Here is a 17,776-nt window from a genome sequence, read left to right on the forward strand (position 1 = left end):
TGGACAAAAGGGCGATGCTAGCCCTCTGTTTGCTTGTTATTACTGTATATTTTACAGGTTCCCTCAGGCAATATATGGTAATTTCCTTGCTGCTAGAACAGGTTCAGCAGCATGAAAATGAATATGTCATTACACTAATTAATCCATCCACAAGGAATTTGAGAATAGCATTAATCATCTTGCATCAACCCTACAAAACTGTGGCAGTACAGACTCAAGACGGAAATATTATAAACATGGTGTGGGCATTGGTTCCCTGGCAATGTGGCACACATGGTGACAGCTCTGATGGCACCAGAGGAGGGTGGGGGACTTGCAGGGTATCACCTCTTGTCCTACAGCAGGTAATGGGTGGTTTAAAGCTGTTGGATCAGGTGTAATTTGTATTTCCCAGTAATTAATGTTATGCTTAAATATGGCCTGTGCTTTTGGAGCACTCTGCCCCTAATGCGAGATATTGACCCTTCTTTTAAAAATAGAAGCAAAAAGGAATCCCTGAAAAATACCAAAAATGCTTCATTTTCTGTTAACTCTTTTGAAATCAGATGGAAGCGGTAAGCTAACTTCTTAAAGAAATTACCCAGTCGTCATTTGACCACCTGTCCTTTTCCATCACAGCAAAGTCTTGCAACAGGCAGGAATCTCGTTCTTGTCTGATTTCTTCATCCTGCGTTTTCATATTCTGATTCTTCATGTAAGCCCTGAGGGCAAGAGACCTTTGGATTCTGCTGCCTGAAATCTCCCACAACGAGGTGCCCTCAGAGAGTTATTTGCTCTGATCTTGTCAGCTGAGGGCAGGTGCACAAAAGCCCTTAAAATGTCGTTTTCCTCCTGGCGTTACGCAGCTTCTTCCCTAACAAGCCTGGCCCAGCTGTCTTAGGGATCTTACACCTCGGGGTGTTTACGGGCTTAGAAAGCAGCATGGAAGCAAGAAAAGGTCCCCTGGTCTGGAATGATGGTTTTGTAACTCCAGTGCATGGAAACATCAACAGAGCTTTGAGCATTTAGCTCATGGACGTGGTCTACAGAGGCAGATTCAGCAGTGAAAAACCTCCCTCCTTTGGTGTGGTTGTGTTTGTGGTCCCAGTCTGAAGGCTGGGCCAAAAATTTGGAAAACAGGGGGTTTAAAGTTTTTTTGTGATCCAGTGAATTCAGGCCTGGTTCATACAGCAGTGGCACAAGACAAATACCATCCAAAATTGAAGTGACTGTCCCCCAGCAGGTGGGGAAAGCACAGGAGCAGACAACAGGCGAGAAGCTGCACAAAATCGTGCTGGACAAAGAGCTTTGGGCAGGGGTTTGCCTGTCCTGGAACCTTAACTTGGGTCTTCTCTGTAAATCTGCACCTCGAATCCTGAGGTCAGTTCTGCGCCCCTTGTGACAAGAAAGCCCTTGAGGTGCTGGAGTGAGTTGAGAGAAGGGAGCGGAGCTGGGGAAGGGGCTGGAGCACAAGTGTGGTGGGAGCGGCTGAGGGACCTGGGGGGTTCAGCTGGAGAACAGGAGCTGGGGGGAGACCTTCTGATCTCTGAACTGCCTGAAAGGAGCTTGGAGCATGGAGGGGGTTGGTCTCTTCTCCCAAGTAGCAAGTGATAAGACGAGGAAATGGCCTCAAGTTGGATCAAGGAAGGTTTAGATTGGATATTAGGAAAAATTTCTTCCCAGAAAGGGCTGTTGTGCATTGGAACAGACTGCCCAGGGCAGTGGTGGAGTCACCATCCCTGGAGGGGTTTAAAAGATGTGTAGCTGTGATGCTCAGGGACATGTTTTAGTGCCAGAGTTAGGTCAATGGTTGGACTCAATGATCTTGATGGTCTCTTCCTTCAAAAATGATTCTGTGATTCTGTGTGGTAGATGGATCCCCTGTTCCTTGGGTGACATCTCTGCATGGCCACCATGGACACTTCCAGTCTTGAGGGAGCAGCGCTCAGCCCTTGGAAACCTGATCTCCCTGTTTGTGTGGCTGCTTAATTTCATAAAACGCTTTTGTACGTGGAATCTTCTGGTGTGTTTAGTTCTCACGTTACTGATCGTGATTCACTGCTGACCTCTGAAAGAATGTAGCCCCCTGGCATCCTGAATAGCACCGCACGGAGGCCCCTTTTGTTGTCTTTGCTGTGGGCTTCCCATGCAGGAAATTTCAATAACTAAGCAGGCATCTTGGTTATTCATAACTCGTAATGCCATTAATCTCACTTGCAATTTAGATTAAGCAGTGACCCTAGCAACCAAACAGTCATCAATGAGAGTGGGTGGCACATTTATTTATCTGTTTATTTGATTTTAATTTTAATATATATTTTTTTTAGAAACCCATTCTAGTGTTTCTTTCCAGTGAGTTGCAGTGATTTGGTGGATGGAAATATTCTGTCAGTGTGCTCAGGCTTAAAATTCTGAGACAGGGTGTTTTTTCATGAACTAACAATGTATCAATGCAAATGAAGCACTCGTGCTGTGTTAATCTAGATAAGTGATGGAGCAGATTGTATTTATCAAAGTATTTAATCTATAAAAGTTAAATCTCTGAAGCTTTACACCTAGTGTCTCCTCATGTTGTTTTGTGGTGCAGTATAACTTTACATCATGGTAACACAGATGGGGCTGTGTTATGTCAGGTATTGTACAGAGGCAGTTGAATTAATTGAAGAGAATATTGAAAAATATCCCACTGATTTAATACTTAGTAATTATTTTGCTGCTTAGATTTCATTTACACTCTCTAGTCACGAATGAATAACCTGCTCCAAACCCATTAAAAAAACCCAGAAAACAAAACAAACACACACACACCAAAAAACAACAACAATAAAAAACAACAACAACAACAAAACAAAAAAACACCAGCTCCAAAAGTCCCCAACCTCAACAAGACTGTGGTTTCAATCTGAATGTCTATCGTTCGTACTGTAGGGCTGAATTTCTGATTTATCTGCACTGGAGTGGCATTAATTTAGGGATAGCTGGATATTTAAAGGATGGAGATGAATGTGCCTTTAAATTGCTAATTATAGAACATAATCATATCTTAATTATACTGTGGACATGAACTGCACTAAATGCCAATTTATTAGGCACTACTAAAGCATAGGTGTTACAATTTATGTTAATGCTTTACTGGGTTTTGCCAGTAAACCAACATGGGATGAATTTGTTATGTGTTTTAGGTAACTTTTCAAACTTATTCTTTCATTTGTAGCATGAAGTTGCGAAAGGAAAGGAAAGGAAAGGAAAGGAAAGGAAAGGAAAGGAAAGGAAAGGAAAGGAAAGGAAAGGAAAGGAAAGGAAAGGAAAGGAAAGGAAAGGAAAGGAAAGGAAAGGAAAGGAAAGGAAAGGAAAGGAAAGGAAAGGAAAGGAAAGATCAATCTGCTTTTCTTCCACTGCTCTTGCTACTTGATAGCAAGACATTGTTCCTCTCTTCAACAATTTGTGTGGCTCTCCAGGAGGTGGCATTTGCTTAAGTTCTCTCTTTAGGATATCGTCTTTCCATATAATAAAGATTTTAAGTTTTACATCATGGTATATTCACATGCAATACTGGGGCTATTCCCAGAAGCAAAAGAAAAACTAGAATTGCACCTCTGGGGACAGAGAGATCGAAGGGGTTATGGTTGCTTTCTTGCGAAGATTCCTCCTGGCACATCTCTGGGTGTAACATAAGAGCAGAGTTAACTGGATAAAGAAGTGAAGAACCAAAGTGCAGGGTAGCAAATGCCTTGTAGCATTCAACCAGCAGTCCCAGCAGCTCATTGCTTGAAGAGATCTTTGAAGTGACTCTCCTCAAGGCAAGTGGAAATTATAGGACAGATCCTTTCTTGGTCACTTTGGAGATGGAGGTAAGACTAAGGAGCAAAAATCCGTCTGCAGGAGTGAGAGGGACTGATTTGGAGAATAAACAAACAAAAGAAATCCTAAGTGTCCAAGGACTGAAGAAACGCATGGTGAGTAAATTGGCGCAGGAATATGAGTAACATGTCTAGAGCCATGTATTTTTGTGCAGCTGTAGCGAAGAATGCTTGATTCTTTAAAAGACTGTAAAACCTTCTGTATAACCTTCAGAAAGATGAACGCCAAACCTGGAGTGGTTGAAAACAGTCTGCTTGACCTTCTCTGTAACGTCAGGATCAACACTGGTCCTGGGAGACCTGTGTTTCTGGAAGGATTTTGCAGATGGAGCGTATCAGCAAAGGCCAAGTGACGCCGATGATCCTTGAAGGGTTTTAGAGTACAGGAGTCTCCAGCCTTAGGTGTCCTAAAAACGCTGTCACCACTGCACTTCAGAAGGTGTTAATGCTTTTATGTGTTGATGTGTTCTCAGTAGTACAGCCAGCCTCTCAGAGGCACCGCTTTGCCTTGCAACTGTGTCTATACAGAAGTGTTCATTTTTTTTTAACAGTTTGGTGCTTTTAGGCCTTTAGGAAAGATGTTGCTATTTCTTAGCAGCATGATGTTGTAGATGCCCAAGCCATGAGCCCTTTGATACTTGTCAGCCTAGTAATAAAGGAGTTCTTGGGTTGAACGCTTTTTCCCAGGCTGCACTCAAGGCTTTGGCATCCAAAGGCAATATGTACATTTTTTATAAAGAAATTGTTGCCCCTGAGGGTGGTGAGAGCCTGGCCCAGGTCACCCAGAGAGGTGGTGGATGAACCATCCCTGGAGACATCCCAGGCCAGGCTGGATGGGGCTCTGAGCAACCTGAGCTGGTGAAGATGTCCCTGCTCATGGCAAGCAGTAGCACTGGGTGAGCTTGGAAGGTCCCTTCCAACCCAAATCATTCTGATTCTAAAATATAAATATTAAAAGAAAAAATAAATATTATGGCAGAAGGAGGATTCTGTTTGAACAAACATCCTTTGTTAACATTTTCCCTTTTTTTTCATTTGCTTGGTTTGTTGCTTTTTGTAGCCAGTACTGTTCTTTAGAGCTTTGGCAGCAGCCTCCAGGATACTGGAGAAATCCCTCTTTGTTATTGGGATGTTTGGTTTTGCTCTTTTCTATGCAGTTTGCTGTATATAGTGCTCATTGCTGCACAGTACCTCTATAACACATTCCAGCAAAGAGGTGTAGCTTAATATTCATCCACTCCTTCCCAAGGGGGTGATGTGTGAGGGGGTTTTTCTTTCAACATCTTCTTTGATGTTTTTTCCTGTGTGTATGTGTGATCATGTTTATAACCAGCATTAATGCCTGGCATGATGGGCAATGGAGCCAAGAGCAAAGAAACAGAACATAAATTTTAGTATATCATAAACCTTATCACAGTCCTGTCCAGCTTTTTGATGGAAGCCAAAAATTTAAATTGAGTGCAAGCGACCCAAGTCTGAATTTATACATAAACATGAAATGTAATAAGACCAAATATTTAGTGTCCTGTACAGCATTTTAAACAACTAACCAACAGACATCAAGTTTCAATAAAACATTCATTTTGCGTAGGCCAAAATATGGGTTTTGTTTAAACGGATGAAACAGGCAGCAAGAGAAAATGATACATTTTAAAGGATGCTGCTGAATACTTAAATACTCTTTTTCAGCAGTGGGATCACAATAAGTTGTTATGTGGCTTTTCATCGAGAACAACCCTGGGATGAAATGCCTGGGGCATCTTTTAGAGTCCTTTGATGCCACAGTGGGATTTTGGGGTTTTTTTTTTGAGCTATATCTGTGTGTTTTTCAGGTCCTAGGCAAGTTCTTACAAAATGTACTCATATTGTCAATGCAATTCTTACATTTTTAAAAACCGTCACTAAATTTAGCACTGGCTGCAGGGAAAATCTTCCATTGCCGCTGGTCACCCCCGTTTGTGTTCACTCTATGCTTCTGCCCCACAAAGAAATCAAAGAGCAGAGCCAGCTCTGCAAGCTTATTGCTGGGGTTGCATGATGCTTAATTACACATCCCCTCCCTCCGAAGTGCAGCAAGTGAAATGAGTGGCATGATCCTCTGAGCACCTAGTTTAAAGAATACGTTGGATTAGGTGAATGTAGTGACAAGCAAAATGACAGATTCCTCTCCAAACCTCAACCTGGGGTTGGTCCATAGACCATTTTATGGCCAGGTCAGAAGTAAATTCACAGTTTTGTTTCTTGCACGGTGTTGACCAGAGACTTCAATCTGTTATTACACTTGCATCCCTCTGGACAAAAAATACTTCCAAGTCCAAGGCTCAGTTACAACACAGCTTTTTTTGAAAGACAGTCTGCAGTTTTAAAATTACTAAATGTGTTCTCACTGTACTCACTATTAGGAATTTGCATGTAAAGGTTGATTTGATTTTGTTTTCCTCGTTTTAGTTTCTCTCATTGGATCTCATTGATGTAGTACTTGGTCAGGGCTCCCTCTGCTTTTGAACGTGTAACTTCTCTTTGTGCCTTTGGGTGCAATGGACTGAGCTCCATCATTTTTGGTCTGAAATACTTTCCTAAGGCTCCAAGCAGCTCCTTTGCCCAGTCAATGAAGTATTGACACTGAACTGACAGAAGCACATCCGTCAAGGTCTCACTAGTGTTCCAGCCCATGTTCTTGTTTTACCAGTGCTCCAGTTCACGTTGCTGTAATTGAGCTGGTTGGGTGGTTATTTTTCAAAGAGAAGAGTTGAACCCTGTCCCCTTTATAAGCAGGAGTGGTGTGGAGGGGTTGAGCTGTCCTTGTGGGGAATCTTTAAGCCATGCCATGAGCTGAGTACATGAACTGGGGTGAGAAGGAGGCAACATCTTGTCCGTGACACTCCGCACGATTAATCAGAACCCTCTGCTAACCCAGAACGTACGTACAGAGAGACCAGGGGTATTTCTGGGCTCGAAAGCCTGAAGGCCTTGATCCTGCAGACTGTCAGTGAATGTGTTAGCCAAGACCTGTGATTTCTAGAGGAACCTGGATGCCTGTTGCATAGAAATGTTGGGGAATGGGGTAAAAACTTTTTCCAATAACCAGCTCCTGAAAGGACCTTGTTGCCTTGAAACAGAATTCAATCCAAGACTTTTTTAATTGGATCTTTGCTTATTTAATAGATATATGCATGAAACTTGAGAGAGTTGACATAGGTGTTTTATTTATGCTTATAAATATCTTATTTATGTTTACAGTATCTCCAGGGTGGGTGTCAAGAGGATGGACCAGACTCTTTTCAGTGGTGCTCAATGACAGGGTGAGGGGCAACGGGCACAGGAGGTTCTATCTGAATATGAGGAGAAACTTCTTTCCTGTGAGCTGCCAGAGCCTGGACCAGGCTGCCCAGAGAGGCTGTGGAGTCTCCTTCTATGTCTTCCTTTTCTCTGTTACAAATGAAATCCAGGAGGGAGCTTTACTACATTCAAAGGACCAGTTCTCTGTAGTTCAGTAGAGCTACCACATGCAAAACCAAAGCTGAGCTGTAACCTCAACCTAATAGGGTCTCTGGATACAGCTGTGTAATTTTAGTCTGTTGGCTGGCACCATTCATTTCCCGTATTGGTTGGAAATACTGGAATTATTAACTCTTTCCAATCTACTGCCAGAGTGTACATGGGGCTTTTCATATACTGTCTTCAAATTCTGTGACTGACTTACTTGGGAATGGTCTTGACAAGTGTTCACCTAACATTATGTTAACATTTTGCACACTCAGTTGTGTTTTTATTTGGCTCTGCTGATTTTCTGCCATTAACAATGTTGTCCAGTACACGGCATATTATGCTTATCCTGATAAATGTCTGATAAAGTAAATAGTGCTGTAAAAGGTTATAAAAACAGCCCATATTCTCTAGCACAGAAGAGGTGCAAACCTATCAAGGGAAGGGGCACTGTTTTCAGTTCTTGCTCTGCAAGCTGTAGAGCTGTGACAAGTCTAGTTCCTCATCTCTTGCCCCATGATGGCTGGAAATGGCTGGTTGGGCAGGTCAGGGTGCCCAGGCAGCTGGGAGCTGGCAAATACAGAAGGGATTTGACACACAAAATCAGAGCTGGGCTCTGCCTCAGAGTTTCGGGGTTAACCATGGCCCAGGCTCCCAGCCGGGCACCAGAAATTCTGGAGCTCAGTCGCTGGGTGAGGTGGTGCCGCTGCTTCTCTGGGGGACTTGAGATGAGAGTTGAGCAAGGAGACACTAGAAATGAGGGTTTGGCTTTCACCAGCAACAAAACAACCCCAAAATTTGGCAGTTTGTGGCTAAACAAAGTGCTGGCTTACTGGCTTTTCCCCTTAGTTGTTTGGGGGTTTTTTAAAGAAGAAAAATAAGCACTTTTATTTTGATGCTGTTCATAAAACAGAATTTAATTTTAGACTATCTCTGGAAGTGAAATGTGCTCCTTGTTTACTAAGCATCTTTGTTTCTTCTTATCCCAAGAACAATTTACTGTGGGTGCACCCAGAGAGACAGAACCTTGCACATGTGGACAGGGGTCCTTGTTTCTGTAAAGAAAGCAAACACTATGGAATTTCCCTTTTTGCAAGCAGAGAAAAAAAGCCCAACCAAACAAAAACAAACAACGAACTGTTTAAAGTGTGAGCCGTGTGAGTCCTCCACTGAAACATGAAAGCCCATGCTGTGGTAGGTGCTTGGAACTTAGTGTGTTTTAATATTTCTGTTAAATTTATCTGATCATTTTGACCTCTCTGCCCTGTCACGTATCCAGAATTGTTACATAGCTTCAAGCCATTTTTGTCCCTAGAGTTTAATTCCTAGTATAGATGGTAGTGCAAGTCATTATTTATTTTTACTCCTTTAGCGATGCAAAACATAATGTGTCTGAGGAGCATCTGTTATTTGCTAAGGATGGTGATGTGGCAAGCGATGTGGCCCAGCCCTTTCAGCTTGTTAATGTGTGTGAATTCCCAGTACCCTGGTACCTCCGCAGTGGCGAAAGGATAAACCTATTCCCACGGTTTGGAATGCTGTTTGCTTGGGCTTGTACTTTCTGGGCTTAAACATCCTCGTTACGCATCTCACTCATGTTAGATGATGAGCATCCCCTTGGTTCTCCAGCCCACGGTCCTGCTGGGGGTCTGTGCCGGCAGAAGCGAGCGGTTAAATGCCCTGAGCTGTGGGATGGAGCTGTGCCGGGTCGGGTGGGCTCCCACATTGCCTTGTTTACCTTGGCTGCTCATGATATTCTCCCTACGTTCCTCATGGAAGAGTCCATTTTTTTGCAAGAGGGATGAGCTCATTTGTTTAAATGAAAAAAAAGGAAAAAAATAAAAGGCAACCGTTCTGCTTATTAATCCTCTCTGCAATCATCCCGATATGCACAACTTGCCTGTTATTAAAGGGAAATGTATGCACGGCATCCAGTGCACACGTGCATTTGCATTTCAAATCAGCTGAGTCAACACAATATAATGGTCCTGCCTGTAGGTCCTTAGGGAACCACAGTAGCTGACAATGTGTGCTTAAAGGGAGGGTCTGCTTTTCTTCTTCTCCTATTTTTTTTTTTCTTTTTGAAGCCAGTTTCAATAGCCAGCGTGCTAGAGGCGCTTGCACCGTAGCTGCTTGGACCACTGATGTTTCGCAGATGATTAGCCTGTCACAGTGGCTGGGATTTTATTTTCTTTTATAAATACTGTTCATCTGGACCAAAAAAAAAATAAAAAAGGAATAACTGGCAACAGTTCAGAGAAGAGAAGCTGCTGCTGAAGTGTTTCTGCTTGTGCTGCCACTGATGCGAGCAGCTGTTCCCATCTGCACTGCAGCACTGCAGGCTCTGCACAGCCCGAGCTGCCGGGGCTCCTCGCTGGGGGGATTTTGGAGGAACCTGCCCTTGGTCGCATCCGGCACCCACGGCGGGGCTCGCTGAGGATGGGCGGCTCGCAGTCCCTGCAGCAGGCACAGGCGGGTGGCCTGAACCGGGAGCCCTCAGAGGCCATGTAAGTGTGATTCCCTTTGCTCTCTCCTCTTGGCGTTTTATTTTTGCTCTGTACCACTGGGCCTTTCCGCACTTAACCTGTGCGGTGCGTTAAGGAGATGACTTTTGTGTCTGAGGCCTTTGTTTAATGCTAATTGCGTTCAGCTGGAGACATAGTTAGGGTTTTGCTGAATATTGCAGGTTGTATTTTATAATGCGTTCTAGCATGAAGGCAACATCGCCTGCGCTGACCGCCTCAATTCATTTGTGTCGAGCAATACTGGGTACCATATGTTTTGTCTTTTTATGTCTTGGATGCGTAATCAATCAAACACAATGACCATTTCCAGTGAACAAAAAACACCCCTTCCCCCCTCCCAATCCCACCACCTCTGTGTTTTCTATTTAAACCGCACAGCATGGAGCTGCATTGCACTGGCTTTTTAGAGCTGCTTTTTGCTTTTCTCTATGCAGATACCGTTTTTCAGGTTCGACACCCTTGTCGGTATCCGTCCGTGTCATGGTATTATATCCTCTGATGAATCATGAGCAAGGTGTCCTTAGATCTTTTCTCACTAGAGACCAACTCTGAAAGATTCATTATGGGGAGGGAAGAAAAAACGAACAATTATTGGTTATTCAGAAGCAGTTATCACTTTTTCAGATGGCTCAATGATACAGGAAAGTGCACAAATATCTATGTGCATGCAGAAATAGCAGAGTCATTTCCCATTTGTAAATAGGATTTTGTCATTTATTGGTTGAGGATTTATTGGTTTACTTAGACAACAGTCTTTTCTCCCTAACCCTCCACCCCAAACTACTAAGCTGGAGCATGGGCCTTCCCTTTGAATGGATTTTAGAAGATTTGCCTTGTCTGCTACTGTCATTTCAGTTACATGAATTGCATTTATCTCACATGTCTCAACACCGAGTTCATGTCCAGTCATATATTTTGATAAGTTTTAGGTATGTATTCAGCAGGACTAGTCTATAACCAGCTTCATGTAGGTCTCTTAATTTTTTTTATGTAATGTCTGCTTGTTAAGGTAGATCTGATTAGAGTTGAGACATCATTTGTATGTTTGAGATAAGTGCTTCAGAGTCACTGGGGAATGATAAGGCAGTAACAGATAGTTTTGCCTCTATAATAGACCTTATAAGTAGGTATATGCTCCCTATTGTCGTATTCCAGTACATCAGCTGCTTGCTTTGCTTGATACTGTCTTGTTATATCTGTAAGATAGAGGCCTAACAGCATTTCTGCATCCTTTGTTCCTTTCATGTATAGCTTCACCAATTAAGATTTTTTTCTGTGTAGTTCCATCTTATATAGTACTGACATTCCTATATGTAGCATCTATTTTAATGATATGGTGGAAGAAACTGACAGCTCATTATCTTTAAAGTGCTGTAAATTACATTTTCATCTGCACAAACTGGGGTTGATTTTTAACAGTGATCCAAGGACTGGGCAATAAAAGAGATATACCTAAAGCAGGGTTCAGTGGTTTTTATCTATAATTTTCACAGGCTTTTAAGAATGCGTTCTGTTGGAAAACATATTGATAAAGCTGTGTATATATTTGGAGAGCACATGAGTAAATTATATTGTTATCTCTTTCAGTGGCTCCTTTTATATATAAATATATTCATCTTTTGCTGTTAGTCATTCCTATGGGGTTTCAATATGATGTTTTAAGGCCCAACATGATCAACAGAGACACTTTTAGCACAAGTGTCATTCAGTAACTCATGTCCTTGGGAAGAGTTTGCAAAAGACATTACTCATCTTGTATTAAATAAATCACTAAGAGAGTGTGCCATTGTCTTCATTCCAACTACAGCACCTTTAAAATAAAGTAAGAATGGAGATATTTCTTTATCCTCAAGGAAGTATGGACCTGTTTTCCCAAAACGTGAACCTCTTCATAGTATGTCATGGTAATCAGTTCTGGTCTGATGTTTTCATTTTGTACCCTAATAACTATAACTATTACCAACACTTTTTAAAATGAGGTTACATATGACTTTGCACACACAAGCAAATTTCTTAGTGGCAGCAATAGTCCAGAGGCAAAACCATTTGGCCGTGTCCCAAGCGGGTTGGGTAACTGCCTGTGCAGCTACAGCGTCCCCAGAATCATCATTTTCACCATCAGCAGAGGCCAAGCACTTAATGGAGACGGCTTCTGTACAAAGGGAGAGCCAAGTTGGATTTGGCTGCCCTGAGTTCATTAGATTAGAGAGGTGTAAATCAGAAACCATTGCTGGAATAGATTCATGGTAGCGTCAAAACAGTGTGGAGACCAATTCCTTAAATAACTGCTGGTGTCAGAGTTTCTCCAAAGTGTCCGGTGATGGACTTCTTCACTAAACACTAGTACAAGTTATAGAAAGAAATTGATGGTAGAATCAATGCTGAAAAGGGGTCTAGGTTAAGATTTTAGAGTGTATCCATGATTAAACGTTCTCTTTTTGCATGTGTATGCCTATTTCCCAATTTTAATGTAAATTTGTTTCAACAAGAATAGAAGTATTTGTAATAAAACGAGTATTGATACTGACAGCCTGGGCTATTCTGTTGTCCATTGTCAATTGTTAGTGACTCAGTCACTGGTAATAGACAATTGCCCTTTTATTTAAAGAAAGAAAAAAGTCAATTTTGAATGATGAAAAAGGGAAAACCCAAGGGAAGCCCGTGACAATAAAAGTTAACTGCAGATAAAAGTGGTGTCTCATGTGCTTTGCAAATTGCAGCAGGCACCCTGGTGTTCCCAGATTGAGCTAAATCAAGGGCACGTTTCAATCAGATAATAGGAATGGACTGGCTTGAAATAAAAGCAAATGGCAGGCTGATGATGTTTAGTGTGCATGAATTTGCTCAGGTGCACTCGTGACGGTCTCCTGGCGGGCGCTGTTAGTGCTGTGCTGAATTCAGCTCGCCGAATGTTGTATATCAATGGGTTTCTTTTTAAGGCTAATATATTTCTCTCTGTTGGTAAACTTTTTGGATATGAGAAAACTGGAGATGCTGGAAGGTTTTGAAATGTTGGTAGCTCTTAGCCAGTTGTCATCTCTGAATCATTTTCTTTCTCAAATGGAAAGGGTTCCTTTCTCCCGAGCATGAACCACACCTTCCTTTTGTGGAGCACTATGTTAGCTGTCCTGGCAAAAACCAGGCAGGATTTTGACATTTAATGCCCATTTCTTGATCAGCCAAAGGGCTGATGCTGTGTTATTTCCTCCCATCAGGCGCTCTACATGCTGCGTCTCTAACATTTTCATCCCTTGCCAATCCAAGGGGAAAATGACTGAAGCCTGAGCCAGCTCCCACTGAAGCTGATGCTGAAATGCCCACTGACTTCGGTGGGAGCTGGGTCAGGCTCCAAGAAAGAAATGGAATGTTACTGATCGTTGGGAGCAGGCCAAGACTTTGGTGCCTTTATGGATTGTGTTTCAATATTTCTTCTGCTACATTTTTTTTTTCTTTTATTTGTTGATTGCTGGAAAGATTCAGAAAAACATTAAACTGGATTGACTCAGCCTTGTGCATCAGAGGTGGGATTAGCTCTTCTGTGTATACATGTGAATATATGAAAGTTATCTGTGCTTGCATACAAAAACGCAGCCCTTGCTTGCTACCACATTTTTTCATTTTCCTCCCAAACTTAAAAGAATCCACTGTATGGTTCTTCAAGGTTTGAATGAATCAGTCTGCCAGAACATTTGCACAGTTTTATATGCTCTTATATAAGAAAATCATCTTAATGAATATATACATGGAAGAGTGGGATATATATATATCAAAAGTATTGAGAAGATCTTGGGTCTTGGGAAGAAGAGAGGTTTCTGTTACTGAACTGGTATTTAGTCTGAGTTAATCAGATGGTTCTGCCCGTTGTCAGCATTCTGTGTAAATTTGTTTTCTTCTTATTGACAGTCATCAGTAAGGATGTCCATCAATAAGCAGAGCATACTCTGTCTACTAGATTTGTCTACTGAATAGGGTAAATGGCTGAAAGACATGGGGGTGTTTTACTTAAGAGAAAATGGACCAGAAGTAACAAACAAATTCTTCTGTCAAGCTCCCCTATCTCTTATTCCAGCCTCCCTTATTTGAGCCCAAAGGATCTCACCGCTGAAGTCAATGCAAGTGTTTCCTTTGATGTGAGAGGTTATTACATCAACTGCTACATCTGTCACTAAAAGTAGCCAGGTCACCTTTAGACTTGAAAATGAAATAAAAAGACCCCAGAATCACTCACCCTTCTATCAGCAAGGCGTGCCCCACATCTGGCTAATACGTGTTTATTATAAAGCGCTCTATAGCGAACGGCGTGCCCTATGCCATACATAATGGGGCTGCTGTCATCTATTATGTATTATGACATGTGGGCAAATTGGAAAATACAAACTGATGTGAGGTAGTAAAAACATGAATGAAAAGGCGTTCCTGCACATGCTTTGTGACTGTCACTTGTAGTCAGATTGTTTTCCCTGCCTGCTTTTGCTTTTTGCTTTGCTTGACCCAGCAGTCAAAGTAGCTGCTTGTTAAATTTAAATCAAAGATGCTCTTCAATCCCATGTGTTTCAAGAGGTCTGGGTGTTTTTAATGTGTTTCTAACATGATTATAGTACATAGAAAAGTGGCTTTGTCTATTATAAACACATTTCCTTTTCTTTGAGACCTTACACCTATAGAGATTTTGTAGTTGCTAATGTCTTAGGTACCATTTCCTTATCCATCTCTGATGCCTTGTAAGGATTGAACTGTGTAACAAACTTCTTATTTAGTCCAGGTAAGCAGACTTTTCAGTGGCAAAAGGCAGAGTTTTAATTATAGCTGGAACTTCAATGCAGTTTGCGTTTTCTTTGAGAAAGTGGGAGTGTTTGCTGTAAGACACAAACAAATATATTTTCTGCTATGGTGAAACTTCTAAGAAAAAAAGTTGTCGTTTCCCTTCAAATCCTTAAATGCTCTGGAGCAACCATATGAATTTATTTGCTGTCATGTTTTGTGTTCCCAGTAGCACCAGAGATCCCGCTTAATGGGGAAAAAAAAAAAATTGAATTAGTTTCCTTTTTCCACCACATTCTGAGGTTTCAAATGTTTCTTTTGAGGCACCTTTTGGCCTGAGAGGTTTCACTGATTTTGCTACTGGACAAGATAGTAAGATCGCTCCTTAGCTCTAGAAACCCCAGTGCAGTTTGCGATATAGACTGTCTAAATGCATAGCATGCAAGCTAAATTTTGGTTTAAGCAACTGTATATATCTCTGGGACAGACCCCAGGGTAGGCCTCTATTAATATTGTTTGTTGTTTCCCCCCAGTTGTGTTTGCCACAGCTCCTCTCCCTCCGCTCCAGGGCTGGTTGGGAGATGGATGGGTGCTGGGGAAGCCTCTTGCTTCCTAGAGGAAGAACTGGGGCTCTTGGTTCCATGGGGATGAAAAGTAACTTCGGGAAAATCTGGGCCATTCCATTGCTTTGATTTTCATTAAACAGGATCCTGAGGGTTCTGTTCAAATTTACAAGATGTTTTTTTTCTAAACAAAAGATGCTTGTTTCTAGGGCTAAATATAGACCAGATTGTATCCGAATCCTAGTAGTCATTAGAATCGCATAAGCTCCTGCTTTTGAATTTTGACTTCCTTCAGCACAGAAACCTGTATTTATTGATCTCATTAGTAACAGTTCATTGCTCTCATTAGGAACGAGCCCAGCGTTGCGCTGGGAAAAGGGTTTGGTTGCTCAAGGAGGGGGAGGACGAGCAAGGAATTCGAATCCTTTTGTTTAACTTCCCAAGTGCAGGACTGTCCCCTCCCAAAGAGGGAGCCCAGGAAGGGAATTTGGGCACGTTGTCCCTCACCCAGCAGAGCTGTGGGCAGCACAGCTGGATTCCAGCTGCTGAGGTGCCACCGCACATCAGGGATTGCTCTCTCCAGCTTGCCGTTGTGCTGAGTTGGCGCTTCCCTGCGCTGGGCGTTCACGCAGCGCCCACCCAAAGGGAGGATTCATTGTGCTGCCGAGAGCCGGAGCATCGCAGGGTGCCCGCGGGAGAGGGGAAGCTGGAGTCAATGAGAAACCTCCCAGAGTTACACCAGCAGAAGGATCACACCCACCCCCGAGCCAGAAAATGAAATCATTATAGCCCCGTGTGAGGAGATGTTGTTATTAAGAGGCTGAGATTTTCTTTTGGTCATTAAGAGGTTGGGACGTTTGGTTTTTTGTCCTTTGCTCCTATAGCTTCCTGGCACTGTATCTGTCTATGCAGCTGCTTCACATGTTGAACTAGAGTAAGAAGGGTTAGTGAGGATATGTGTGAAGCTCTGTGCAGCTTTATGGAGGTTTACAGGGGTAAAACAGGCAAAATACGGAGCAGGTTGGGTGCAGAAGGACTCTTTTTTTCTCCTCTTTCCCTTTTAGCAAAGAGACTTCTTGCCTCCCTTCTTCTCCACCCTCCATGTAGTCCTTATCTCCTTTCCGTAATGAAGGGCCATAAGCATTGCAAGAACAGAGTCTTTCCACATGCCTCTCCAGATAAGCTGGTTCCCCAGGGATTAGGGGTGTTGTATATTTTTGCAGCTCACAGTTGCTGTTTTGTCCCCAGCTCCTGCGTTTGAGCAGTGTGGCTGAGCAGAGCTGTAGCTCCAGCAAACCTTGTTGCGTTTGAAAGGTAGTTCCAATAAACAAAAGCCATTTTGAACCTATGGCTCTGATGAATTATTGATTGTTTTCCCTTGGAGCCGTGGCATGAGGCTGTGTAGCAGTGAGCACAGACACATGGATGCTTTCCAAGGAGGTAGTTAACAGAAGGTTGTTTTCCTGGATTAAAACTTTAGAGCTTGTTACCAAAGGTGAAGGAAAGGTATTAAATACTTAAACATCACCTCCTGATTCAAATATCAATCCCTAACCTAGTAGGGTGAATAACTGCAGCAGTGATTGGGATTATTATGTATTGACTGATTATAACTGTATTTTTGGTGACAGTTTTGTACCTTGGATATTGAGGTATCCTGCACCTTTACTGTTTCTTCTTATCTCTTAAGAGATTTATGTGTTTGAATGTTTAACAACCTCTGGTGATTTAGGGACACATGAGTATTTTTGCTGTTGTGATGCCTGAAGACGAGTGCTTTTAATTAAATGGTATTTTCCTGTTGTTCCTCCAAGAAAGAAGCATCTGCCTGGAATGAGCATATGGATTAAAAAGAGCTTCAGTTCTGGGTCCTGTTTCTGTTACGTAGACGTTTTCACTATTCAAACTAAAGCCAGTAAAAGGGAAAACAGGCTGGCCAGAAAGGATGGGGGCTCGTTTCACTATTCATTTGTATCAGCAGTGTTAAAAAAACATACCCTGCTATATCTCAGGAAAAGCAATAAAAAGGAAAAAAATTAACATGATTGAAAGCAGTATGGGGAACTTCTTGTTAATCGGTTAGAAAAATGATTGAAGTAGTCTGAGGTGCTGCTCTAAGTATGTCATGTTATAACCCTCAGTCTTTTTTCCTTCAGATGTGGCTTCCCACAGCTTGAGAGGTTTCTTTCTGGTGGCTGTGTGAAAGCAGGAAATAGCTGTTGTTGGGGGAGTGTGAATTTGGCTCCTCCACAAAGTGCTTTCGAAATCACCGATTAAACAAGCAGAAAAAGCAGGAAAAAATAATTCATTCTGGCCGTATAAGTTATGGTAGGTAGGAAGATTACTTCTAGTGGTAAAAATTACTTATAGAGGTAAAAATAAAAAAATAATCATCATTATTTTAAGGTGATTATGGTCTTTTAATTCTCCTCCACTACTGTTCTAATCCTGTTCTCCAGATGTAATCATCCCATGAGGAAAAATTGGCCTTTTTATAGCAAGTGATTAATGTTTAAGGGAACCTTAAGTTTCTCTTTGGAATCAGTACTAGAAGACACATTTCCAAGCTGATCTGTGTGGTTTGGATGACATGCAATATATT

At 42.1% G+C, this 17,776-nt stretch overlaps 1 protein-coding gene across 7 annotated transcripts in view; it reads left to right on the forward strand.

The window, feature by feature from the left end:
* Positions 1-17,776, forward strand: part of TACC2 (transforming acidic coiled-coil containing protein 2) — a 115,496-nt gene that overhangs the window by 43,912 nt on the left and 53,808 nt on the right. The window contains exon 1 of one of the 7 annotated variants that reach the window (XM_071812219.1): positions 9,339-9,832. The exons of the other annotated variants lie outside the window; for them this stretch is intronic. Coding sequence (XP_071668320.1) covers positions 9,765-9,832 — 68 coding nt within the window. The 5' untranslated portion in view covers positions 9,339-9,764. Of the gene's footprint in view, positions 1-9,338; positions 9,833-17,776 lie in introns of those variants that run through there. 7 annotated transcript variants of the gene reach the window in all.

This window comes from Patagioenas fasciata, chromosome 8, assembly GCF_037038585.1.
Source record: "Patagioenas fasciata isolate bPatFas1 chromosome 8, bPatFas1.hap1, whole genome shotgun sequence".
Classification (NCBI taxonomy): domain Eukaryota; kingdom Metazoa; phylum Chordata; class Aves; order Columbiformes; family Columbidae; genus Patagioenas; species Patagioenas fasciata.